We start from the raw sequence: 26,416 nt of genomic DNA, 5'->3' as shown, positions 1-26,416 counted from the left end.
GTACTGAGGGAGTGCCGCACTGTCAGAGGGTCAGTACTGAGGGAGTGCCGCACTGTCAGAGGGTCAGTACTGAGGGAGTGCCGCAGTGTCAGAGGGTCAGTACTGAGGGAGTGCCGCACTGTCAGAGGGTCAGTACTGAGGGAGTGCCGCACTGTCAGAGGGTCAGTACTGAGGGAGTGCCGCACTGTCAGAGGGTCAGTACTGAGGGAGTGCCGCACTGTCAGAGGGTCAGTACTGAGGGAGTGCCGCACTGTCAGAGGGTCAGTACTGAGGGAGTGCCGCACTGTCAGAGGGTCAGTACTGAGGGAGTGCCGCACTGTCAGAGGGTCAGTACTGAGGGAGTGCCGCACTGTCAGAGGGTCAGTACTGAGGGAATGCCGCACTGTCAGAGGGTCAGTACTGAGGGAGTGCCGCACTGTCAGAGGGTCAGTACTGAGGGAGTGCCGCACTGTCAGAGGGTCAGTACTGAGGGAGTGCCGCACTGTCAGAGGGTCAGTACTGAGGGAGTGCCGCACTGTCAGAGGGTCAGTACTGAGGGAGTGCCGCACTGTCAGAGGGTCAGTACTGAGGGAGTGCCGCACTGTCAGAGGGTCAGTACTGAGGGAGTGCCGCACTGTCAGAGGGTCAGTACTGAGGGAGTGCCGCACTGTCAGAGGGTCAGTACTGAGGGAGTGCCGCACTGTCAGAGGGTCAGTACTGAGGGAATGCCGCACTGTCAGAGGGTCAGTACTGAGGGAGTGCCGCACTGTCAGAGGGTCAGTACTGAGGGAGTGCCGCACTGTCAGAGGGTCAGTACTGAGGGAGTGCCGCACTGTCAGAGGGTCAGTACTGAGGGAGTGCCGCACTGTCAGAGGGTCAGTACTGAGGGAGGTGCCGCACTGTCAGAGGGTCAGTACTGAGGGAGTGCCGCACTGTCAGAGGGTCAGTACTGAGGGAGTGCCGCACTGTCAGAGGGTCAGTACTGAGGGAGTGCCGCACTGTCAGAGGGTCAGTACTGAGGGAGTGCTGCACTGTCAGAGGGTCAGTACTGAGGGAGTGCCGCACTGTCGAGAGTTGCCAGCTTTCATTGTGATGTTAAATGAAGGCACTAATTTCATTCCTGAAAGGTGACTTTGTTACTGTTGAACAAGAAGTTCTGCTGCAAATGGTGATCACTGAACTCAGAAATATCCTGATTATCCTGCTGCTTTTAAAAAAAAATATTTTTATTCTACTTTTTCACATTTTCTCCCGAATTTACACCCACCAACAATAAACAATAATCAGCAACAAATATGTCAAACCCCATAACAGTAACAACGATCCCATCCTCCCACCAAATCCCCAAACATCAGGCCACATGTTCACATAAACAAATGACAAAAAGGAATCCGGGATTACCCATAGTCACCCTTGGTAAACACAGACCCCCCCCCCCCCCCCCCCCCCCCCAAACCTTCCCTCCCATCCCCCCCCCCAATTAATGTTTGATTTTATCCAGTTCTTGAAAGTGCAGAATGAATAACGCCCATGACTTGTAGAACCCCTCCTTCCTTCCCCTCAGTTCAAACTTAACCTTCTCAAGGGTCACGTATTCCAACAGGTCCCCCCCCCCCCGCCACGCCAGGGCACAGGGTGGAGAGGCCGCTCACCATCCCAGCAGGATCCACCTTCGGGTGATCAACGAGGCGAAGGCTACGATATCTGCCTCGGCACCCGTTTCCAACCCTGGCCGGTCCGACACCCCGAATATGGCCTCCCGGGTCCAGTTTCACATGCACCACCTTGGAAATGACCCTAAAAACCTCCTTCCTGTAATCCTCTACCTTTTGGACAGGACCAAAACACATGAACGTGATTAGCCCCCCCCCCCTCCCCCCCAACTCTCACACACATCTTCTACTCCTTCAAAGAATCGGCTTATCCTCGCCCTTGTGAGGTGTGCTCTGTACACCACCTTCAGCTGTATCAGCCCCAACCTCACACACGAGGTGGAGGCATTCACTCTCTGGAGCACCTCACACCAGGCCCCCTCCTCTATAACCTCTCCCAATTCTTCCGCTCACTTTGCTTTGATCCCTTCCAGTGGTGCCTTATCCTTTTCCAACATAGCTCCGTTCACCGCTGACACTACCCCCTTCTCCATTCCCCTTGCCGTCAGCACCTCCTCCAGCAATGTGGAGGCCGGTTCCTCTGGGAAGCTCTGTATCTCCTTTCTGACAAAATCTCGAACCTGCATGAATCTAAACATTTCTCCCTGCTCCAGCCCATACTTCGCTTCCAGCTCCCTCAATCCTGCAAACCGACCCCTAAGAAACAAATCTTTTAGCGTCTTAATCCCCTTCTCTTCCCATTTCCGAAAATTTCCATCCCACCTCCCTGGCTCAAATCTGTGGTTCCCCCGATTCGGCATTTCCCTTGACCCTGCCCCCAACCCGAAGTGTTGGTGAAACTGCCTCCAGATTTTCAATGAAGCCATTATTACCGGATTCCCTGAGTATTTCCCCGGAGCTATCGGGAGCGGCGCTGTTACTAGTGCTTTCAGTCCCGACCCCCTGCACGAACACTCCTCCATTCTGACCCACTGGGAATCAACCCCTCTGACCCAGCTCCACATTCGCCGCCCAGCAGGAATACATCAGGTTCGGGAGACCCAAACCCCTGCCTGCCTTCCCATTATCCTGCTGTTTACAGGAGTTTTTAGGGTATAATATTATGCCTTATTTACTACACACTGACAACTATTAATAGTTCCAATTGTTGCACTAAATGAGTTGAGGGAGGTGGTGGATAAAAACAGGATGTGACTTGTGGGACATGTTACTCCGGTCGACCTTGAAAGCTGACCGCAATCTGAATGAACAGCAGGTTCTTTGAGTAATTATGATGAGCCTTGGGCTAGAGAATGGATGGAAAATGAAAGTGGAAAATGAAAGTAAAAATTCACTCTTAATGACCTCACATGCAATTTTAGTTTCAACACATTAAACAACGAAGAATCATGTGGTGTGTGCCTACCTCTGTGTTGCATTAAACTCTCCCAGGACAGGTAGAGCACGGGGTTAGATACAGAGTAAAGCTCCCTCTACACTGTCCTCATCAAACACTCCCAGGACAGGTAGAGCACGGGGTTAGATACAGAGTAAAGCTCCCTCTACACTGTCCCCATCAAACACTCCCAGGACAGGAACAGCACGGGGTTAGATACAGAGTAAAGCTCCCTCTACACTGTCCCCATCAAACACTCCCAGGACAGGTAGAGCACGGGGTTAGATACAGAGTAAAGCTCCCTCTACACTGTCCCCATCAAACACTCCCAGGACAGGTACAGCACGGGGTTAGATACAGAGTAAAGCTCCCTCTACACTGTCCCCATCAAACACTCCCAGGACAGGTACAGCACGGGGTTAGATACAGAGTAAAGCTCCCTCTACACTGTCCCCATCAAACACTCCCAGGACAGGTACAGCACGGGCTTAGATACAGAGTAAAGCTCCCTCTACACTGTCCCCATCAAACACTCCAAGGACAGGTACAGCACGGGGTTAGATACAGAATAAAGCTCCCTCTACACTGTCCCTATCAAACACTCCCAGGACAGGTACAGCACGGGGTTAGATACAGAGTAAAGCTCCCTCTACACTGTCCCCATCAAACACTCCCAGGACAGGTACAGCACGGGCTTAGATACAGAGTAAAGCTCCCTCTACACTGTCCCCATCAAACACTCCCAGGACAGGTACAGCACGGGATTAGATACAGAGTAAAGCTCCCTCTACACTGTCCCCATCAAACACTCCCAGGACAGGTACAGCACGGGGTTAGATACAGAGTAAAGCTCCCTCTACACTGTCCCCATCAAACACTCCCAGGACAGGTACAGCACGGGGTTAGATACAGAGTAAAGCTCCCTCTACACTGTCCCCATCAAACACTCCCAGGACAGGTACAGCACGGGCTTAGATACAGAGTAAAGCTCCCTCTACACTGTCCCCATCAAACACTCCCAGGACAGGTACAGCACGGGATTAGATACAGAGTAAAGCTCCCTCTACACTGTCCCCATCAAACACTCCCAGGACAGGTACAGCACGGGGTTAGATACAGAGTAAAGCTCCCTCTACACTGTCCCCATCAAACACTCCCAGGACAGGTACAGCACGGGCTTAGATACAGAGTAAAGCTCCCTCTACACTGTCCCCATCAAACACTCCCAGGACAGGTACAGCACGGGGTTAGATACAGAGTAAAGCTCCCTCTACACTGTCCCCATCAAACACTCCCAGGACAGGTAGAGCACGGGGTTAGATACAGAGTAAAGCTCCCTCTACACTGTCCCCATCAAACACTCCCAGGACAGGTACAGCACGGGTTAGATACAGAGTAAAGCTCCCTCTACACTGTCCCCATCAAACACTCCCAGGACAGGTACAGCACGGGGTTAGATACAGAGTAAAGCTCCCTCTACACTGTCCCCATCAAACACTCCCAGGACAGGTACAGCACGGGCTTAGATACAGAGTAAAGCTCCCTCTACACTGTCCCCATCAAACACTCCAAGGACAGGTACAGCACGGGGTTAGATACAGAATAAAGCTCCCTCTACACTGTCCCTATCAAACACTCCCAGGACAGGTACAGCACGGGGTTAGATACAGAGTAAAGCTCCCTCTACACTGTCCCCATCAAACACTCCCAGGACAGGTACAGCACGGGGTTAGATACAGAGTAAAGCTCCCTCTACACTGTCCCCATCAAACACTCCCAGGACAGGTACAGCACGGGGTTAGATACAGAGTAAAGCTCCCTCTACACTGTCCCCATCAAACACTCCCAGGACAGGTACAGCACGGGCTTAGATACAGAGTAAAGCTCCCTCTACACTGTCCCCATCAAACACTCCCAGGACAGGTACAGCACGGGATTAGATACAGAGTAAAGCTCCCTCTACACTGTCCCCATCAAACACTCCCAGGACAGGTACAGCACGGGGTTAGATACAGAGTAAAGCTCCCTCTACACTGTCCCCATCAAACACTCCCAGGACAGGTACAGCACGGGCTTAGATACAGAGTAAAGCTCCCTCTACACTGTCCCCATCAAACACTCCCAGGACAGGTACAGCACGGGGTTAGATACAGAGTAATAAAGTTTATCATCATTGGAGGTGCTGACATTCCTGTTGTCCAACTCCCAAATGGTTCCTCTGCTGGCTCATCAGTTATTTCTGAATTTGGGCTTTGGACTGTTTTATTGCCTCTCCTTAATTGCCCTCGGGAAGGTGGTGGTGAGCTGCCTCTTGAATCGCTGCAGTGCGTGCGGCGGAGGTACATCCACGATGCTGTTAGGGAGGGATTTCCAGGACTTTGACCCAGTGGCAGTGAAGGAATGGCAGATATGTTTCCGAGTCGGGGTGGTATGTGGCTTGGGGGGAACATCCAGCTGATGGTGTTCCCATACATGAATTGACAATGGAAAATGAAAATTGCTTATTGTCACAAGTAGGCTTCAAATGAAGTTACTGAAAAGCCCCTAGTTGCCACATTCCGGCGCCTGTTCGGGGAGGCTGGTACGGGAATTGAACCGTGCTGCTGGCCTGCTTGGTCTGCTTTCAAAGCCAGTGATTTAGCCCTGTGCTAAACCCGCCCCTGCACATCTGCTGTCCTTGTCTTCCAGCTGGTCAATGTCATGGATTTGGAAGTTACTGCAGTGTATGTTATAGAAGGTACACAATATTACTGCATAGTAATTACTGCAGTGTATGTTATAGAAGGTACACAATATTACTGCATAGTAATTACTGCAGTGTATGTTATAGAAGGTACACAATATTACTGCATAGTAATTACTGCAGTGTATGTTATAGAAGGTACACAATATTACTGCATAGTAATTACTGCAGTGTATGTTATAGAAGGTACACAATATTACTGCATAGTAATTACTGCAGTGTATGTTATAGAAGGTACACAATATTACTGCATAGTAATTACTGCAGTGTATGTTATAGAAGGTACACAATATTACTGCATAGTAATTACTGCAGTGTATGTTATAGAAGGTACACAATATTACTGCATAGTAATTACTGCAGTGTATGTTATAGAAGGTACACAATATTACTGCATAGTAATTACTGCAGTGTATGTTATAGAAGGTACACAATATTACTACTTTGAACCAGTGGTGGAGAAAGTGAATATTGAAGATTGTGGGTAGGGTACCAATCAAACGGGATTGTTTGTCCTGGATGGTATCGAGCCTCGAGTGTTGTGAGAGCTGCACTCACGTAGAATCTACAGTGCAAAAGGAGGCTATTCGGCCCATCGAGTCTGCTCTGGCTGCTGGAAAGAGCACCCTACCCAAGCCCACGCCTCCACCCCATCCCCATAACCCAGTCTAACCTTTTGTTGGACATTAAGGGCATGTTATCATGGCCAATATACCTAACCTGCGCTTCTTTTAGACTGTGGGAGGAAACCGGAGCACCCGGAGGGAACCCACGCACACAAGGGGAGAACGTGCAGACTCCGCACAGACAGGTTTCAGCAATCTCGCTATCGTGGTTGAGATCAGCTAACACCACATACACTGAGTCCTTTTTGCATGGCTTGGAACTGTAATGAACAATACAAGGAGCCCCCTAACATCAAGCTGGGAATCGAACCTGGGACCCTGGAGCGGTGAAGCAACTGTGCTAACCACTGTGCTGTCCATTCATCCAGGCAAGTGGAGAGTATTCCATTGCACTCCTCAGTTGTTACTTGTGGATGGTGGACAGGCTTTGGGGGGGGGGGGGGGGGGGGCAGCAGAAGGTGAGTTACTGCACAATTCCAAACCTCTGACACAAGACATCGCAGCGGAATGTGATGAATGTAGGAGTTTCAGATATTCTGTATTTGATGTATTGAGTGTAGTCAGGGTTGAAATCCAGGGTTAGTGTGTGTGGCTGCTGCTGCAGTGTTTTTTTTAAATCTGCTTTGCGAGACAGCTCGGCTTTTTGGGAACCAGAGGTGCAATTATGGCACCATAACAGCTTGGGCTAATGGACTTTTGTTTGGATTTAGAGTTGGTTCAGTCTTTCTTGTAAGTCAATGCATGAAGAGAGTTTCTGAAGACTTCAGCTAGAGATCCTGTATTATTCTGACAGAATTCAGGCAAAGAACATCTCTTCAGTAGGTATTCCTGAGAGCTAATGGTATTTAAAAGTGGATTGAGAGCGGAGATGGTTCTGTTGTTTGAGTGGGAATGACTATAGCAGTGATGGGTTATTGTGTCACTGTATTGAGCAACATTGTGTAAGGGCTAATTGTGAACTATGTTCATGTGTAATGTTAAAGATATTTTAATACGATGTTAGTGGTTTGTTTTAATTTACCTTATCCCTAATTTGCATGAAATCCCTTCTGGAGCGAGATATCCTTTCCTCAGTCTTACTGTCCGGTATCCAAGCCAATGTGGAGTTCTGGTCTGGGATCCTAATAAGAGTTAGGCCACGTGTCCTTCAAGCCTGCTCTGCCAGTTAACGGCATCAGGACTGATACAGGGCTTCCATTCCATTTTCCAGCCTCTTGTCCATACCCTCATTCACAGAGACCAACAAGCTGTCTACCCAGCCTTTAAATAATCAGTGCTGACTTCCGGTGTCTGTGATGGATCAGTAAGCCACACATTTGGGAGCTCCCGTTTTAAAGAGATTTTTCGGCTCTTTTGAGAGCCCAAAACGGAAATTTTTCGACGTCTCCCGGTGGGGGAAGGTGTGCTGAACGACTTTCCCTGCAGTCCATGACTCGAACTCGGAGTGGAAAGGGGGAAAAAACAGCAGCAGCTCCTCAGAAAAAACGGGGGAAGGGATCCAAGATGGCCGCCGACAGAGCTCCAGAGGAATGGAGACTCTGGGCCCAGGAACAACAAACTGATCTCCTGCGCTGCTTTAAAGAATTCAAGGATGAAGTACTGAGCTCTCTGCAGGAAACGAACAGAAGGCTGTCAGAGATTCAGTCCACCCAGGGTGCTGCCATCAAGAAGTTGCAGACGCAGGCCATTGAACGAGAGGAGGAGTCCGTGGTCCTCGTGAGTAAGGTGGAGGGGCACGAAGCACTCCACAAGAAGTGGCAGGAACGCTTTGAGGAGCTGGATCACCGCATGAGGCGGAAAAACCTGCGGATCTTGGGCCTTGCAGAGGGGCTGGAGGGATCTGACCTGACAGCCTATGTGGCTGTAATGCTGAATTCGCTAGTGGGGGCCGGATCTCTCCATTTGCCCTTGGCGCTGGAGGGAGCCAAGAAGGTGAAGAGCAGCAATTGGGAGAATGGGGTAGTGCGGATCTACCAGGACTGGAGTGCGGAGGTGGCTAAGCGGCGGTCCGGATTTAATCGGACGAAAGAGGTGCTTTATAGAAAAAAGATAAAGTTCGGAATGTTGCCGCCCGCGCGCCTGTGGGTAACTTATTTGGACCGGCACCATTATTTCGATTCCCCGGAGGAGGCGTGGGCCTTCGTGCGGACGGAGAAACTGGACTTGAACTAGGGGTTGGGGGTTGCGAGGTCGGCTGTAAGATATTAGTGCTGGATTTTGCTGTTGCTGTGTTCTCTTTTTCTTCTGTTGTTTTCTTCTTGTTTTAGTACTTTTGCAATTTTGATATGGTTATTTACGGAGGGGTTGTTCTGCTATGTTTTTGTTTTTGTGCTGTGGGACATTGTCTGGGCTGTGTATCTTGAGGGGAGGGTCGGGGGGGTATGTTGTATTCTATTCCGGAGTGGGGGTATGGAGTGGGGCTGATATTTGGGAGCTGCGTCAGAAGGGTGTGGTGGGGCAGTGCAAAAGCGCGGGCTTTCCTCTGGTTTCCCGTGCTGCGGGGCTGGGGGGTGGAGATGGTGACGGGGGAGGCAGGGCCTTAACTGGTTCATCCCCGCGCTGGAGCGGTGCCAGGAGGAGGGATAGATTGGGGGATGATCCCACTTCGGGAGGGGTCGGGCTATTGGCAGGAGTTTCCGGGGTCAGCAGAAGTTAGCTGACCCACGGAAGTACAATGGAGGACGGTTCGCGGCTGGAAGGGTTCCTAGCCTGGGGGGGAAGGGAGGGGGGGAAAGGGGAATACCGGGTTGCTGCTGGTAGGGTCAAGAAGGAGCTGGTGGGGGCTGGGGGGACAGAGGTGAGGGGTTGTCGCTATGGGGACGGGGTCGAGCAGGGGGTGCTGGCCTGGGGCGGGGAGTCAACGGGCTATGGCTAGCCGACGGGGGAGGGGGGCGGGACGCCCTCTGATCCGGTTGGTCACCTGGAATGTGAGAGGGTTGAATGGGCCGGTGAAGCGGTCGAGGGTACTGGCTCACCTGAAGGGGCTAAAGGCGGATGTGGCAATGCTTCAGGAGACCCACCTGAGGGTGGCGGACCAGGTCCGCCTGAGGAAGGGATGGGTGGGGCAGGTTTTCCACTCGGGGTTGGATGTGAGGAACCGGGGAGTGGCGATTCTGGTGGGGAAAAATGTGTTGTTTGAGGCATCGGAGGTGGTGGCGGATAAGGGGGGTAGGTATGTGATGGTTAGGGGAAGGCTACAAGGAGAGAAGGTGGTACTGGCTAGTGTGTATGCCCCAAATTGGGACGATGCGGGCTTTATGAGGCGTATGTTGGGACGGATCCCGGATCTGGAGGCGGGAGGTCTGATCATAGGGGGGGACTTTAATACGGTGTTGGATCCTTCACTGGATCGGTCCAGCTCTAGGACGGGTAGGAGGCCGGCGGCGGCCAAGGTACTGAGAGGGTTTATGGACCAGATGGGTGGGGTGGATCCATGGAGGTTTGTAAGGCCGAGGGCACGTGAGTACTCTTTCTTCTCCCACGTACATAGGGTCTACTCTCGGATAGATTTCTTCGTGGTGAGTAGGGGACTGATTCCGAGAGTGGAGGAGGCCGAGTATTCGGCCATTGCAATCTCCGACCACGCTCCGCATTGGATAGAGTTGGAGATGGGAGAGGTGCGAGACCAACGTCCGTTGTGGCGGTTGGATGTGGGGTTGTTGGCGGAGGAGGAGGTGTGTAGGAGGGTCCGGGCAAGTATTGAGGGGTACCTTGAGGTGAATGATACGGGGGAGGTTTAGGTGGGGATGGTCTGGGAAGCCCTGAAGGCAGTAATTCGTGGGGAGCTGATATCCATCCGGGCACACAGGGAGAGGAGCGAGAGGAGTGAGAGGGATAGACTGGTGGGAAAGATGCTGGAGGTAGACAGGAGGTATGCAGAGGCACCAGAGGAGGGACTGTTGGGGGAGAGGCGCAGCCTGCAGGCTAAATTTGATTTGCTGACCACTAGAAAGGCGGAGGCACAGTGGAGGAAGGCACAAGGGGCAGTGTACGAACATGGTGAAAAGGCGAGTAGGATGCTGGCTCAATCAGCTGCGTAAGCGGGATGCGGCTAAGGAGATTGCTGGAGTGAGAGATAAGAGTGGGAATGTGGTGCGGAAGGGGGTAGAGGTGAATGAGGTCTTCAAGGATTTTTACGGGGAACTGTACCGGTCGGAGCCAACGGGGGAGAGGAGGGGAATGGAGAGGTTCCTTGACGGGCTTTCTTTCCCGAAGGTGCAGGAGGAGAAGGTGGAGGGGTTGGGTGCGCCGATTGAGCTGGAGGAGCTAGTTAAGGGGATCGGGCAGATGCAGTCAGGGAAGGCACCGGGGCCGGATGGGTTCCCGGTGGAATTTTATAAAAAGTTTGTGGATCTAGTGGGCCCCTTGCTGGTGCGAACACTCAATGAAGCGTGGGAGGGGGGGACTTTGCCCCCGACGATGTCACGGGCGCTGATCTCGTTAATTTTAAAGAAGGACAAGGACCCCCAGCAGTGTGGTTCATACAGGCCCATATCTCTCCTCAACGTGGACGCTAAGGTGCTGGCAAAAATCCTGGCCACCAGGATAGAGGACTGTGTGCCAGGGGTTGTGCACGAGGACCAGACAGGTTTTGTGAAGGGAAGGCAGCTGAACACGAATGTGCGGAGATTGCTGAATGTCATTATGATGCCGGCGATTGAGGGGGAGGCAGAGATAGTGGTGGCGCTGGATGCGGAGAAGGCCTTCGATAGAGTGGAGTGGGGGTACTTATGGGAGGTGTTGGGGAGGTTTGGATATGGTGAAGGGTTCATTAGATGGGTGAGGCTGCTATATGAGGCCCCGATGGCGTGCGTGGCTACAAATAGGAGGAGGTCGGAGTACTTCCGGCTTTACCGAGGGACCAGGCAGGGTTGCCCCTTGTCCCCCTTGTTGTTTGCACTGGCAATCGAGCCGCTGGCGATGGCATTGAGAGATTCAGAGAGGTGGAGAGGCTTGGTGCGAGGTGGAGAGGAACATAGGGTGTCGTTGAATACCGACGACCTGTTACTGTATGTGGCGGACCCGGTGGGAGGGATGCCGGGAGTGATGGAGTTACTAGCCGAGTTTGGGACCTTCTCAGGTTATAAATTAAACTTAGGCAAGAGCGAGGTGTTTGTGGTGCACCCTGGAGACCAGGAGGAAGGAATTGGTAGGCTCCCGCTTAGGCGGGCAGGGGAGAGCTTTAGGTACCTGGGGGTGCAAGTGGCCAGGGACTGGGGGACTCTCCACAAGCATAACTTTACCAGGCTGGTAGATCAGATGGAGGAGGAGTTCAGGAGGTGGGACATGCTGCCATTGTCGTTGGCGGGGAGGGTGCAGTCCGTCAAAATGACAGTGCTTCCGAGGTTCTTGTTCCTTTTTCAGTGCCTGCCCATATTTTTCCCCAGGGCCTTCTTTAGGAGAGTGACTAGCAGTATTCTGAGTTTTGTGTGGGCACATGGGACTCCGAGAGTGAGGAGGGTGTTCCTGGAGCGAGGAAGGGATGGAGGTGGGCTGGCACTGCCCAACCTTGTGGGGTACTATTGGGCAGCCAATGTGTCAATGGTGCGTAAATGGGTGATGGAGGGGGGAGGGGCGGCGTGGAAAAGAATGGAGATGGCGTCATGTAGAGGTACGAGCCTGGGTGCCATGGTAACGGCACCGTTGCCGCTCTCCCCTAAGAGGTTTACCACGAGCCCGGTGGTGGCGGCGACCCTAAGAATCTGGGAACAATGGAGACGGCATCGGGGGGAAACAGGGGGCTCGATGGAGGCTCCACTGGGTGGCAACCATCGGTTCATCCCGGGGAACACGGATGGGGGATTCAGGGGGTGGCAAAGGGCGGGCATCAGCAAATTGAGGGACCTGTTTATTGGCGGGAGGTTTGCGGGCCTGGGGGAACTGGAAGATAAATTTGGCCTTCCCCAGGGGAACATGTTCAGATAGGGGGCAGCAGGGTAGCATGGTGGTTAGCATAAATGCTTCACAGCTCCAGGGTCCCAGGTTCGATTCCCGGCTGGGTCACTGTCTGTGTGGAGTCTGCACGTCCTCCCCCTGTGTGCGTGGGTTTCCTCCGGGTGCTCCGGTTTCCTCCCACAGTCCAAAGATGTGCGGGTTAGGTGGATTGGCCATGCTAAATTGCCCGTAGTGTCCTAATAAAAAAGTAAGGTAAAGGGGGGGGGGGGTTGTTGGGCTACGGATATAGGGTGGATACGTGGGTTTGAGTAGGGTGATCATGGCTCGGCACAACATTGAGGGCCGAAGGGCCTGTTCTGTGCTGTACTGTTCTATGTTCTAGATACCTGCAGGTAAAGGCGTTTGCTAGGCGACAGGTAGAGGGATTCCCTTTGCTGCCCTCGCAGGGGACGATGGACAGAGTGCTTTCGGGGGTGTGGGTAGGAGAGGGGAAGGTGTCTGACATCTATAAGGTAATGCAGGAGGTGGAGGAGTCGTCAGTGGAGGAGCTGAAGGCGAAATGGGAGGGGGAACTCGGGGAGCAGATAGAGGACGGGACTTGGGCGGATGCCTTGGAGAGAGTCAACTCTTCCTCCTCATGTGCGAGGCTTAGTCTCATCCAATTTAAGGTGCTGCACCGGGCCCACATGTCCGGGACTAGGATGAGTAGGTTCTTCGGGGGTGAGGACAGGTGCACCAGATGTTCGGGGAGTCCTGCGAACCACGCCCATATGTTCTGGGCATGCCCAGCACTGGAAGAATTCTGGAAGGGGGTGGCGAGGACGGTGTCGAGGGTGGTTGGATCCAGGGTCAAACCAGGTTGGGGACTCGCGATTTTTGGAGTTGCGGTAGAGCCGGGAGTGCAGGAGGGAAAGAGGCCGGTGTCCTGGCCTTTGCGTCCCTAGTAGCCCGCCGAAGGATTCTGCTACAGTGGAAGGATGCGAGGCCCCCAAGTGTGGAGACCTGGATCAGTGACATGGCGGGATTTATAAAATTGGAAAAGGTCAAATTTGCCCTGAGAGGATCAATACAAGGGTTCTATAAACGATGGCAGCCTTTTCTGGACTTCCTGGCTCAGAGATAGGTAACTGGGTCAATAGCAGCAGCAACCCCGGGGGGGGGGGGGGGGGGGGGGGGGGGGGGGGGGGGGGGGTGCATTATTGTAGTGTTTATTCTGTAACTTTATAGTGTGTTAATATGCGTTGTTGTTAAAATGCTGGGTTGTTCATGGGGATGGGGCGAATGTATATGATTGTTAATATTATTGTTATTTTCGGTATTTTACTAAGGTGCGTCAATGTTGTATAAAATCAAAATTTCTCAATAAAAATTATTAAAAAAAAAAAATAATCAGTGCTGCAGGTCCTGCAGGACCCCACGCACCCCAGACATACTCTCTTGTGGGGCATTGGGTCCTGGGGATTTGTCACATTTTAGTTATTGTTGGTTTGTTATTTACAGCACAGAAGGAGGCCATTCAGCCCATCGTGTCTGCACCAGCTCGCAAAAGAGCAACCTCATTGAGTCTCGTTCTCCAGCCCCATCTCCGTAGCCCTCCAAATTAGTCCGTTTCAAATATATATCCAGCTCTCTTTTTTCATAAGTTCCTCCCATACCTCTGTGTTGACATTAATTTCCTCACTATCCTTAGCCCCTAGGTTACTATCTGTTTCTGGTATGTAATCTGTGGCTTCTGCTATAAAGACAGGCACAAAATATTTGTTCAGTATCTGTCATTTCCTCATTCCCCATAATAATTTCTCCTATCTCTGATTCTAACGGACCAACATTAACTTTAACTACTCCCCTCCTTTTCAGATACTTAGAAATGCTCTTCAATCTGTTATGTTACTGGCTAGTTTACTCTATTTTTTTCATATGAACATATGTATTTGGAGCAGGAATGGGTCACTCGACCTCTTGGCCCTGCTCCACCGTTCAATAACATCATGGCTGATAAGATTGTGACTTTATTTAACACTACATTCCTGCCTACCCTGGGATAGGTTATAGGGGAGGCAGTGATATTGTCACAGGACTAATCAGAGACCCAGGGATTTGCTCTGGGGTCCCGAGTTCGAATCCCACCAAGTCAGATAATAAAATTTGAATTCAATAACAAGAAATCTGGAATTAAAAGTCTAATGATGACCATGACACATTTGTAGATTGTCCTAAAAACCCATCTGATTTGCTAATTTCCTTCCAGGCACTGGCATCCGAAAAATGAAAATGAAAATCGCTTATTGTCACGAGTAGGCTTCAAATGAAGTTACTGTGAAAAGCCCCTAGTCGCCACATTCCGGCGCCTGTCCGGGGAGGCTGTTACGGGAATTGAACCGTGCTGCTGGCCTGCTTGGTCTGCTTTCAAAGCCAGCGATTTAGCCCAGTGTGCTAAACAGCCCCTTTCCAGCAGCAGCACTGGATCCACTGTCCATCCAGGCACTGGCACCCAGCAGCAGCACTGGATCCACTGTCCATCCAGGCACTGGCACCCAGCAGCAGCACTGGATCCACTGTCCATCCAGGCACTGGCACCCAGCAGCAGCACTGGATCCACTGTCCATCCAGGCACTGGCACCCAGCAGCAGCACTGGATCCACTGTCCATCCAGGCACTGGCACCCAGCAGCAGTACTGGATCCACTGTCCATCCAGGCACTGGCACCCAGCAGCAGCACTGGATCTCCTGCGCATCCAGGCACTGGCACCCAACAGCAGCACTGGATCCACTGTCCATCCAGGCACTGGCACCTAGCAGCAGCACTGGATCCACTGTCCATCCAGGCACTGGCACCCAACAGCAGCACTGGATCCACTGTCCATCCAGGCACTGGCATCCAGCAGCAGCACTGGATCCACTGTCCATCCAGGCACTGGCACCCAGCAGCAGCACTGGATCCACTGTCCATCCAGGCACTGGCATCCAGCAGCAGCACTGGATCCACTGTCCATCCAGGCACTGGCACCCAGCAGCAGCACTGGATCCACTGTCCATCCAGGCACTGGCACCTAGCAGCAGCACTGGATCCACTGTCCATCCAGGCACTGGCACCCAGCAGCAGCACTGGATCCACTGTCCATCCAGGCACTGGCATCCAGCAGCAGCACTGGATCCACTGTCCATCCAGGCACTGGCACCTAGCAGCAGCACTGGATCCACTGTCCATCCAGGCACTGGCACCCAACAGCAGCACTGGATCCACTGTCCATCCAGGCACTGGCACCTAGCAGCAGCACTGGATCCACTGTCTATCCAGGCACTGGCACCCAGCAGCAGCACTGGATCCACTGTCCATCCAGGCACTGGCACCCAGCAGCAGCACTGGATCCACTGTCCATCCAGGCACTGGCACCCAGCAGCAGCACTGGATCCACTTTTGGGCTCACTCCTTCACGCGCTCAGGGCAGCACGGTAACAGTGGTTAGCACTGTTGCTTCAGAGCTCCAGGGTCCCAGGTTTGATTCCCGGCTTGAGTCACTGTCTGTGCGGAGTCTGCACGTTCTCCCTGTGTCTGTACGTTCTCCCCATGTCTGTGTGGGTTTCCTCCGGGTGCTCCGGTTTCCTCCCACAGAGAAGTGCTGTTTGGTGAATTGGACATTCTGAATTCTCCCTCTGTGTACCCGAACAGGCGCCGGAATGTGGCGACTAGGGGCTTTTCACAGTAACTTCATTGCAGTGTTAATGTAAGCCTGCTTGTGACAATAATAAAGATTATTATTATATATGTGCACACACACATAAAACAACCCTCTTATGGACTAACCTAATTAATATAACACTCCTGTATGCTTCACCCGATGCCGGTGTCTATGTCATCGAATTTACAGTGAAGGAGGCCATTCGGCCCATTCGGAAAGAGCACCCTACACAAGCCCACACTCTCCACCCTATCCCTGTAACCCAGTAACCCCCCCTAACCTTTTGGACATGAAGGGGCAATTTTGCATGACCTATCCACCTAACCTGCACGTCTTTGGACACTGTGGGAGGAAACCCACGCAGACACAGGGAGAACGCGCAGACTCCACACAGACAGTGACCCAAGCCGGGAATCGAACCTGGGACCCTGGGGTTGTGAGGGAGCAGTGTTAACCACTGTGCTACCATGCCACCCCAGCGGGTGCTCCCCGACCTCTCTTATAGCCTTGTATTGACTGGATTGGCCCAGTTCAGTTTCTCCTATTGAAATTGTCGCTCCGTTAGTCACTGCAGCTTGAGATTTGTGGAAATGTCTGGGTGCTGGGATGCAATCTGTGGCTGCTGGAAGTTATTTGTCCTTTTGTTCTCTTGGCAGGTCCAAGCCTTGCTGAGTGTTTTGGGTATTCCCCCTGCCTGATTGAATGAGGAGGAGAGTGCCTGGCACCGCGTGAGGGATGGCAGTGTGAGATGGCAGTGTTCACCACCGAATACCAGCGGCTGCAGTCCTCCTACACTGATTCCCCACCCGGGGAGGAAGATCTGCTGGTTCATGTGGCTGATGGTGGCAAATGTAAGTTGAATGATCTTTGCTTGCAACTTCCTCCATCGGGCAGGAGATACAGAAGTCTGAGAACACGCATGAACAGATTCAAAAACAGCTTCTTCCCCACTGTCACCAGACTCCTAAATGACCCTCATATTGACTGACCTTATTAACACTACACCCTGTATGCTTCATCCAATGCCGGTGTTTATGTATTTAACATTGTGGACCTTGTTGCCCTATTATGTATTTTGTATTTTATTCCCATGTACTAAATGATCTGTTTGAGCTGCTCGCAGAAAAATACTTTTCGCTGTACCTCGGTACACGTGAAAATAAATAAATCCAATCTCCATGGCAACAACATCATAGTTCCAAGGACTAATCCAAACTCTAAGTTCCTCTGCCTTACCTGTCACATTGAAACATATGCACTTCAATCCACCAGACTCTGATCGGTAACCATAGCCTGCCTGCTCTTCCTCGGAGTCTTACTGACCCTACTCACTAGTTCCCCTTCAGTTAATTCACTTTCTAACCCATTGCTCTGGTTCCCACCCCCCTGCCATACTAGTTTAAATCCTCCCGAGTGACTCGCGCAAACCTCTCTGCCAATTGAGATGCAACCCGTCCTTCCCTGAAGAGATCCTTCCTCCTACACCACCAGTTTAGCCACGTGTTTAGCCGCTCTATCCTCCTATTTCTAGCCTCACTGGCACGTGGCACAGGGAGTAATCCTGAGATTACAGCCCGAGAGGTCCTGCTTTTTGTAAAAACTTTCTACCCAACTCCCTGAACCCCCCCCTGCAGGACCTCATCGCTCTTCCTGCCTATGCCGTTAGTGCCTATGTGTACTCCGACCTCTGGCTCTCCACCGTCCCCTTTCAGAATGCTTTCTGCCTGTTCAGAGACATGCTGTACCTGGCACCAGGGAGTCAACACACAATCTGGAGTCTCTTTCACATCCACAGAAGCGCCTATCTGTGCCCCTTACTATAGAGTCCCCTATAACTATCACTCTCCTGCATTCTGCCCTCCCCTGCTGAGCAACAGAGCTAGTTGTGGTTCTGGTTGCTGTTGTTTTCCCTGATAGGCTATCCCCCCCAACAGTATCCAAAACGGTATACCTGTTAGAGAGGGGGACAGCCACAGGGGTTCCTGCACTGCCTGCCCTTTCTAGCGGTCACCCATCTGTCTGCCAGCACCTTGGGTGTGACCACGTCTCTATAACTCCTATCTATGACGCTTTCCGCCACCTGCATGCTCCTAACTGCTGCTCCAACCGAACCATGCAGTCTGTGAGGAGCTGCCATTGGGTACACTTCCTGCAGATGTAGTTGCTCGGAATACTGGAAGCTTCATGGATCTCCCACATCTCTCAAGTGAAGCATTTTACCCCTCTAACTGCCAATAAATACTTATTAAATTAAATGCTTCCTAGCAGTAGATTTCTCCTGCAAACGTAAAATGCTAAATACGGTAATCTCCTGCCTCTGGTTAAGATACCCCTCTACTTATAATTAAGTAATTAATTAGTTAGGTTTAATTAGTTTAACTGTTTTATTTTCAAATCGACTTCAGATTTCCTACCAGCCAATCAAGTCACAGCTTTCCTGTGATGTCACTTTTTCAGTGGTTGTCTCCTGACGTCAGTTACTGTTTACTCACCGGCTGGAACCCCGCCCACTAGATCTGCTCCCTGAACTGGGCCTGATTCCCGAGGTAGGCTTGTACACTCACCGGCTGTAACCCCACCCACTAGATCTGCTCCCTGAACTGGGCCTGAATCCCTGAGGTATGCTCATACACTCACCAGCTGGAACTCCACCCTCAGAATATGCTCCCTGAACAAAGAACAAAATGTACAGGAACAGGCCCTTCAACCCTCCAAGCCTGTGCCGACCATGCTGCCCATCTAAACTAAAATCTTCTACACTTCCGGGGTCCGTATCTCTCTAATCCCATCCTATTCATGTATTTGTCACGATAGGGGCTGGTTTAGATAGGGCTAAATCGCTGGCTTTTAAAGCAGAACAAGCAGTCCAGCAGCACGGTTCAATTCCGTACCAGCCTCCCCGGACAGGTGCCGGAATGTGGCGACTAGGGGCTTTTCACAGTAACTTCATTTGAAGCCTACTTGTGACAATAAGCGATTTTCATTTTTTCATTTCATGCCCCTTAAACGTCACTATTGTCCCTGCTTCCACCATCTCCTCCGGCAGCGAGTTCCAGGCACCCACTACCCTCTGTGTAAAAACACTTCCCTTGCACATCTCCTCTAAACCTTGCCCCTCGCACCTTAAACCTATGCCCCTAGTAATTCATCCCTCTACTCTGGGGGAAAAAGCCTCTGACTATCCACTCTGTCTATGCCCCTCATAATTTTGTAGACCTCTATCAGGTCGCCCCTCAACCTCCGTTGTTGAACTGGGAATGATCCCCGAGTAGGTTTATACACTCATCAGCTGGAACTCCACCCTCTGCAATCTGCTCCCTGAACTGGGACTGATCCCCGAGTAGGTTTATACACTCATCAGCTGGAACTCCGCCCTCTGAACCGGCCCCGCCCTCTGAACCGGCCCCGCCCTCTGAACCGGCCCCGCCCTCTGAACCAGCCCCGCCCTCCGAACTGGCCCCACCCTCTGAACCGGCCCCGCCCTCCGAACCGGCCCCGCCCTCTGAACCGGCCCCACCCTCTGAACCGGCCCCGCCCTCTGAACCGGCCCCACCCTCTGAACCGGCCCCGCCCTCCGAACCGGCCCCCTAAACTGGGCCCAAACCCCCGAGGTAGGTTTATACACTCACCGGCTGGAACTCCGCCCTCCGCAATCTGCTCCCCGTTAACTGCACTCTTTATAAACGCCCGGCTCTCCTCATGCTCTTTTAGGAAATGAAAGGAGCACCTCGCTCCCTCCTCACCGAACTCCCACTTTAGCACTCAAATGCAGCTCGATGTCAGCCCAGTAAAATGGCTCAGTTTTATATTGTCTGACCCACTTCTGAACGTTGGCTGAATCCAGTTACCTAATTAACAAGGTGCAGCTGTGGGCAGAGCCTGAGTGAACTCTGTTTAAAGCTGGTTTAAAACTCACTTCTTTCCTTCCTTCCCTCACTCTCTTAATTACCCAACTCCCAGCATTCTGAAATCTCACCATAAACCTCACCTAGGCAGCATGGTAGCACAGTGGTTAGCTCAATTGCTTCACAGCTGCAGGGTCCCGGGTTCGATTCCCGGCTCGGGTCACTGTCTGTGTGGAGTCTGCACATCCTCCCCGTGTGTGCGTGGGTTTCCTCCGGGTGCTCCGGTTTCCTCCCACAGTCCAAAGATGTGCAGGTTAGGTGGATTGGCCATGATAAATTGCCCTTAGTGTCCAAAATTGCCCTTAGTGTTGGGTGGGGTTACTGGGTTACGGGGATAGGGGGAGGTGTTGACCTCGGGTAGGGTGCTCTTTCCAAGAGCCGGTGCAGACTCGATGGGCTGAATGGCCTCCTTCTGCACTGTAAATTCTATGATAAAGTACCTCCTTCCTCCGATGCCTCAAATTCCCACTTTGAACCAAGTTCCCAAATATACTCCTGTGGTTTCTGTCTCACTCAGGCTGAAGTCTCCCCTTTCCTTTTACAACGAGTTTCCCTTGTCCTCACCTTCAATCTCATCAACCTCTGTGTTCAGCAGACATCCTCTGCCGTTTCTGCCACTTGCAGCATTATCTCACAAGACACATCCTCCCCTCTCCTCTCCCCTTCTGATCAGAACGTCCCCCGGCAACCCTGGTCCACTCATCAATGACCTCCAACAGGCCCCCCACCCACCTTTCCCATTTCACCTTTCCCTTCCAGCAGCACCTACCTCAACATCCAAGGCCCTGAACCTGTTTGTTTGTCAGCGAAAAGTGCTTGTCTAAGTTTAATAGACTTTATTGGTTGCACACAAGCTGGTTTACTCTGCAATAGGGAGACGATTGCTCCCTTTCAAATTTGATTCATTCATCAGGACAGAATGGAGAATAAGGTGGACAGCCCTGACAGGCTGTGTCTCATTTCTATTTCCTCCTCTAAAACAGCCTCCCAGTTTTTAAAAAGTTTTTTTAATTCCACAACTTTTCGACATATTTACGAATCATAACTCCACAAACCCTGTAACCCAGCAAATACCACCCCCCCCCCCAGCCACCCCCCCTCCCTCAGCCACCCCCCTCCCCCAGCCACCCCCCCCTCCCCCAGCCACCCCCCCTCCCTCAGCCACACACCCCCAGCCACCCCCCCTCCCTCAGCCACCCCCCCCCCAGCCACACCCCCCCCAGCCACACCCCCCTCCCTCAGCCACACCCCCCCAGCCACACCCCCCCAGCCACCCCCCCTCCCTCAGCCACCCCCCCTCCCTCAGCCACCCCCCCTCCCTCAGCCACCCACCCCCAGCCACCCCCCCCCAGCCACCCCCCCTCCCTCAGCCACCCCCCCTCCCTCAGCCACCCCCCCCTCCCTCAGCCACACCCCCCTCCCTCAGCCACACCCCCCTCCCTCAGCCACACCCCCCTCCCTCAGCCACACCCCCCCAGCCACCCCCCCTCAGCCCCACCCCCCAGCCACAACCCCTCCCTTAGCCACACCCCCCTCCCTCAGCCACACCCCCCCCAGCCACCCCCTCTCCCTTAGCTGTCAACGGTGACCAACTCACTAAAAAGCAAAATAAACAAACCCCAACTATTGTAGAAGCCATCACTCCCCCCCCCCCCCCCATTAGAGCAAATTTCACTATTTTCAAGGTCAGAAACTCCCAACAGGTGCCCCCCGCCAGGCCGAGGGTCAGGGTAGAGAAATTGATCTCCACCCCAACGTGAGCCGCCTGCAAGCGATCAGCGAGGCGAAGGCTGAAACATCTGTCCCACTCCTGCCTGCAACTCCAGCCAGTCCGACACCCTCAATGTGGCTTCTCGGGCACCGGGCTCCACCTCCACGTGTAGAACCCCAAAAATGGCACTGAGCACCGTCCTCCAAAACCTTTCCAGCTTTGGGCAGACCCAAAATATATGTACATGATTCACAGGGGGCACTCCCACATCACTGACAGACATCCTCTCCCCCTCAAACAACCGACCCACCCTGGACTGTATCAGACATCCTCTCCCCCTCAAACAACCGACCCACCCTGGACTGTATCAGACATCCTCTCCCCCTCCAACAACCTGAATCAGAGGAGATAGGGGAAGCGTTAAATGGATATTTTTCGTCAGTGTTTACACTGGAGAAAGACAATGTTGTCGAGGAGAATACTCAGGTTCAGTCGACCAGGCTAGATGGGATTGAGGTTCACAAGGAGGAGGTGTTAGCAATTTTGGAAAGTGTAAAAATAGATAAGTCCCCTGGGCCAGATGGGATTTATCCTAGGATTCTCTGGGAAGCCAGGGAGGAGATTGCAGAGCCTTTGTCTTTGATCTTTATGTCGTCTTTGTCGACAGGAATAGTGCCGGAAGACTGGAGGATAGCAAATGTTGTCCCCTTGTTCAAGAAGGGGAATAGAGACAACCCTGGTAATTATAGACCTGTGAGCCTTACTTCGGTTGTGGGTAAAATGTTGGAAAAGGTTATGAGATAGGGTTTATAATCATCTTGAAAAGAACAAGTTGATTAGCGATAGTCAACACGGTTTTGTGAAGGGTAGGTCATGCCTCACAAACCTTATTGAGTTTTTTGAGAAGGTGACCAAACAGGTGGATGAGGGTAAACGTAATCGAATTGTGGTCACTATTACCAAAGTGCTCACCTACCTCCAAATCTAACACCTCTCCTGGTTCATTACCCAGTACCAAATCCAATACGGCATCGCCTCTTGTTGGCCTATCTACATACTGCATCAGGAAACCCTCCTGCACACATTGGACAAAAACGGACCCATCTAAAGTACTCAATCTATAGAGTTTCCAGTCAGTATTTGGAAAGTTAAAGTCCCCCATAACAACTACCCTGTTATTTTCGCTCCTATCCAGAATCATCTTTGCAATCCTTTTCTCTACATCTCTGGAACTTTTCGGAGGCCTATAGGAAAGCCCTAACAGGGTGACCTCTCCTTTCCTGTTTCTTAACTCAGCCATACTACCTCAGTATTCGAGTCCTCATCAAATGTCCTCTCAGCCACCATAATACTGTCCTTGACTAACAATGCCACCCCTCCCCCTCTTTTACCACCTTCCCTGAGCTTACTGAAATATCTAAACCCCGGCACCTGCAACAACCATTCCTGTCCCTGCTCTATCCATGTCTCCGAAATGGCCACAACATCGAAGTCCCAGGTACTAACCCATGCCGCAAGCTCACCCACCTTATTCCGATGCTCCTGGCATTGAAGTAGACGCACTTTAAACCACCTTCCTTCCTGCCGGTACACTCCTGCAACCTTGAAACCTTACTCATGACCTCACTACTCTCAACCTCCTGTATACTGGAGCTACAATTCAGGTTCCCAATCCCCTGCTGAACTAGTTTAAACCCTCCCGAAGAGCATTTGCAAATTTCCCCCCCAGGATATTGGTATCCCTCTGGTCCAGGTGTCGACCATCCCGTTTGTAGAGGTCCCACCTACCCCAGAATGAGCCCCAATTGTCCAGGAATCTGAAACCCTCCCTCCTGCACCATCCCTGTAGCCACGTGTTCAACTGCTCTCTCTCCCTATTCCTCGTCTCGCTAGCACGTGGCACGGGTAACAACCCAGAGATAATAACTCTGTTTGTCCTAGAAAATGAAAATCGCTTATTGTCACGAGTAGGCTTCAATGAAGTTACTGTGAAAAGCCCCTAGTCGCCACATTCCGGCACCTGTTCGGGTAGGCTGGTACGGGGTCCGTATCCCTCTTTTCCATCCCTATTCGTGTATTTATCAAGCTGTCCCTTAAATGTCACTATCGTCCCTGCTTCCACCACCTCCTCCGGCAGCGAGTTCCAGGCACCCACTACCCTCTGTGTTAAAAGACTTGCCCCGTACATCTCCTCTAAACCTCGTCCCTCGCACCTTAAACCTATGCCCCCTAGTAATTGACCCCTCTACCCTGGGAAAAAGCCTCTGAATATCCACTCTGTCTATGCCTCTCATAATTTTGTAGACCTCTATCAGGTCGCCCCTCAACCTCCTTCGTTCCAGTGAGAATAAACCGAGTTTATTCAACCTCTCCTGATAGCTAAGAGGTTGAATAACCACTGGCAGCCTCCCAGTTCATCTGTGCGGTCCACCCCCTCTCTCTCAGCTCAACTTTCTTCCTGCGAACTCAACACTGTACAATAACCACCTCTGGGTTTATCCACCAGCGCAGCTCTGCTTTTTTATTCGGTATATCTCGGCAAAAATCTGTTGATGTTTTATCACCTTCTCCACTCAAGCTTATTGCCATTTATGTCTATTGAGGCTGAACATCCCGTTCTGCATCGTCACTGTTCCCCCTTTCACATTTGTCTGCTTTCTACACGTTCTGCTGAACTGTCCCACCTCATATTTAGTGAATTCTATCTGTTCTTTTTGCCCATTCCATCACATCAATATCTCTTTGCAGCATCCCATGATTTGCTGCAGTATTTACTTTATTCATGACACAAGTCCCTGGAACTACCCCCGGACCCAGTTCGCAATGAACTGAGGTGGTCTAGAACAGACCCCTCTGAGAGACCAAAAGCCCCTCTCAGAAACTCAAACTGTCTGTCCCTTCCCTGTAAAACAATATTTCATCAAACTTTGCCCACTCCTCCAGTGCAACCAATAGTCTCCTGTCTGGTAATGACAAAGGTTTCTTAGAATTTCTAATCCTTCTGTTTCATTTTGCGCAGCTCCATGGCATCACATTGAGAACCTGGATCTGTTCTTCTCCAGAATATCCTTTTGGATTGTGTCCATCAGCCTCTGAGACTGAGGCCAGTTGGGTTTGTACCAGTTACTTGTTCAGTTCCTTCAATGGCAGTGACTTTTATCAGAACAAGTACCTGGCAATTAACATATCTCTGCAGCTGATTTCACACACAGAGCGATCAAACGATTTCTACACTGACAGGGGCCGCAGCGCAGTGGTTAGCACTGTAGCTTTACAGCACCAGGGACCCTGGCTCGATTGCTGGCTTGGGTCACTACAGAGTCTCCACGTTCTCCGCGTGTCTGCGTGGGTTTCCTCCGGGTGCTCCGGTTTCCTCCCACAAGTCCCGAACGACGTGCTGTTAGGTGAATTGGACATTGTGAATTCTCCCTCCGTGTACCCGAACAGGCGCCGGAATGTGGCGACTAGGGGCTTTTCACACTAACTTCATTGCAGTGTTAATGTAAACCTACTTGTGACAATAAACCCATTAAAGAAGCCATCCCCTATGGACAACCCTCTGTATACACAGGATCTGCTCAGTCGAGGAGGAGCATAACAGACGCTGAAAGATGCCCTCGTACGAACGGGATATGGCACTCGACTCATCGATCGACAGTTCCAACGCGCCACAGCAAAAAACCGCACCGACCTCCTCAGAAGACAAACATGGGACACAACTGACAGAGTACCCTTCGTCGTCCAGTACTTCCCCGGAGCGGAGAAACGCCGGCATCTTCTTTGCAGCCTCCAACACGTTATCATGAAGGTCATCCCCACACCCCCACTACTTGCCTTCAAACAACCGCGCAACCTCAAACAAACCATTGTTTGCAGCAAACTACCCAGCCTTCAGAACAGCGACCACGACACCACACAACCCTGCCATGGCAATCTCTGCAAGACGTACCAGATCATCGACATGGATCCCACCATTACACGTGGAAACACCACCCACCAGGTACGCGGCACATACTCGTGCGACTCGTCCAGCGTTGTCTACCTCATACGCTGCAGGAAAGGATGTCCCGAAGCGTGGTACATTGGCGAGACCATGCAGACACTGCGACAACGGATGAACGGGCATCGTGCGACAATCACCAGGCAGGAATGTTCCCTTCCAGTCGGGGAACACTTCAGCAGTCAAGGGCATTCAGCCTCTGATCTCCGGGTAAGCGTTCTCCAAGGCGGCCTTCAGGACACGCGACAACGCAGAATCGCCGAGCAGTAACTGATAGCCAAGTTCCGCACACATGAGTGCGGCCTCAACCGGGACCTAGGATTCATGTCGCATTACATTCACCCCCCACCATCTGGCCTGGGCTTGCAAAATCCTACCAACTGTCCTGGCTTGAGACAATTCACACCTCTTTAACCTGGGGTTACCCCTCTCTCTGGATCTGTAAAGATTTGATTACCCGCAAATGCTCGCATTCGAAGCATTGTCTGGCATCTTTGAATTTGTCGATATGTTTCTGGAACATACCGCTTCATTAACCCGAGGAAGGAGCAGTGCTCCGAAAGCTCGTGTTTGAAACAAGCATGTTGAACTTTAACCTGGTGTAAGATTTCTTACTGTACTCACCCCAGTCCAACGCCGGCATCTCCATATCATTAATAAAAATATTATTACATTGACTAGTATATCAGTCCCATCTCTCTCGGGGAGATATCTGTACACTGACTGGTGTCTCTCAGTCCCCTCTCTCTCTCAGGGAGATATCTGTACACTGACTGGTGTCTCTCAGTCCCCTCTCTCAGGGAGATATCTGTACACTGACTGGTGTCTCTCAGTCCCCTCTCTCAGGGAGATATCTGTACACTGACTTGTGTCTCTCAGTCCCCCCTCT

At 51.8% G+C, this 26,416-nt stretch overlaps 1 protein-coding gene across 2 annotated transcripts in view; it reads left to right on the top strand.

Annotated features, from left to right (window-relative positions):
* Positions 1–7,135: 7,135 nt before the first annotated feature.
* atg9a (ATG9 autophagy related 9 homolog A (S. cerevisiae)) overlaps positions 7,136–26,416 on the top strand; it is a 79,165-nt gene continuing 59,884 nt past the window's right edge. The window contains exons 1-3 of one of the 2 annotated variants that reach the window (XM_038790221.1): positions 7,136–7,154; positions 16,568–16,762; positions 24,547–24,590. In XM_038790221.1, coding sequence (XP_038646149.1) covers positions 16,660–16,762; positions 24,547–24,590 — 147 coding nt within the window. In that variant the 5' untranslated portion in view covers positions 7,136–7,154; positions 16,568–16,659. Of the gene's footprint in view, positions 7,155–16,567; positions 16,763–24,546; positions 24,591–26,416 lie in introns of those variants that run through there. The other variant, XM_038790222.1, reaches the window with a different exon arrangement.

This window comes from Scyliorhinus canicula, chromosome 2 (assembly GCF_902713615.1).
Source record: "Scyliorhinus canicula chromosome 2, sScyCan1.1, whole genome shotgun sequence".
Taxonomy (NCBI): domain Eukaryota; kingdom Metazoa; phylum Chordata; class Chondrichthyes; order Carcharhiniformes; family Scyliorhinidae; genus Scyliorhinus; species Scyliorhinus canicula.
The sequence above is the reverse complement of the archived record's forward strand: the minus strand, read 5'-3'. Positions and strand labels throughout refer to the sequence as shown.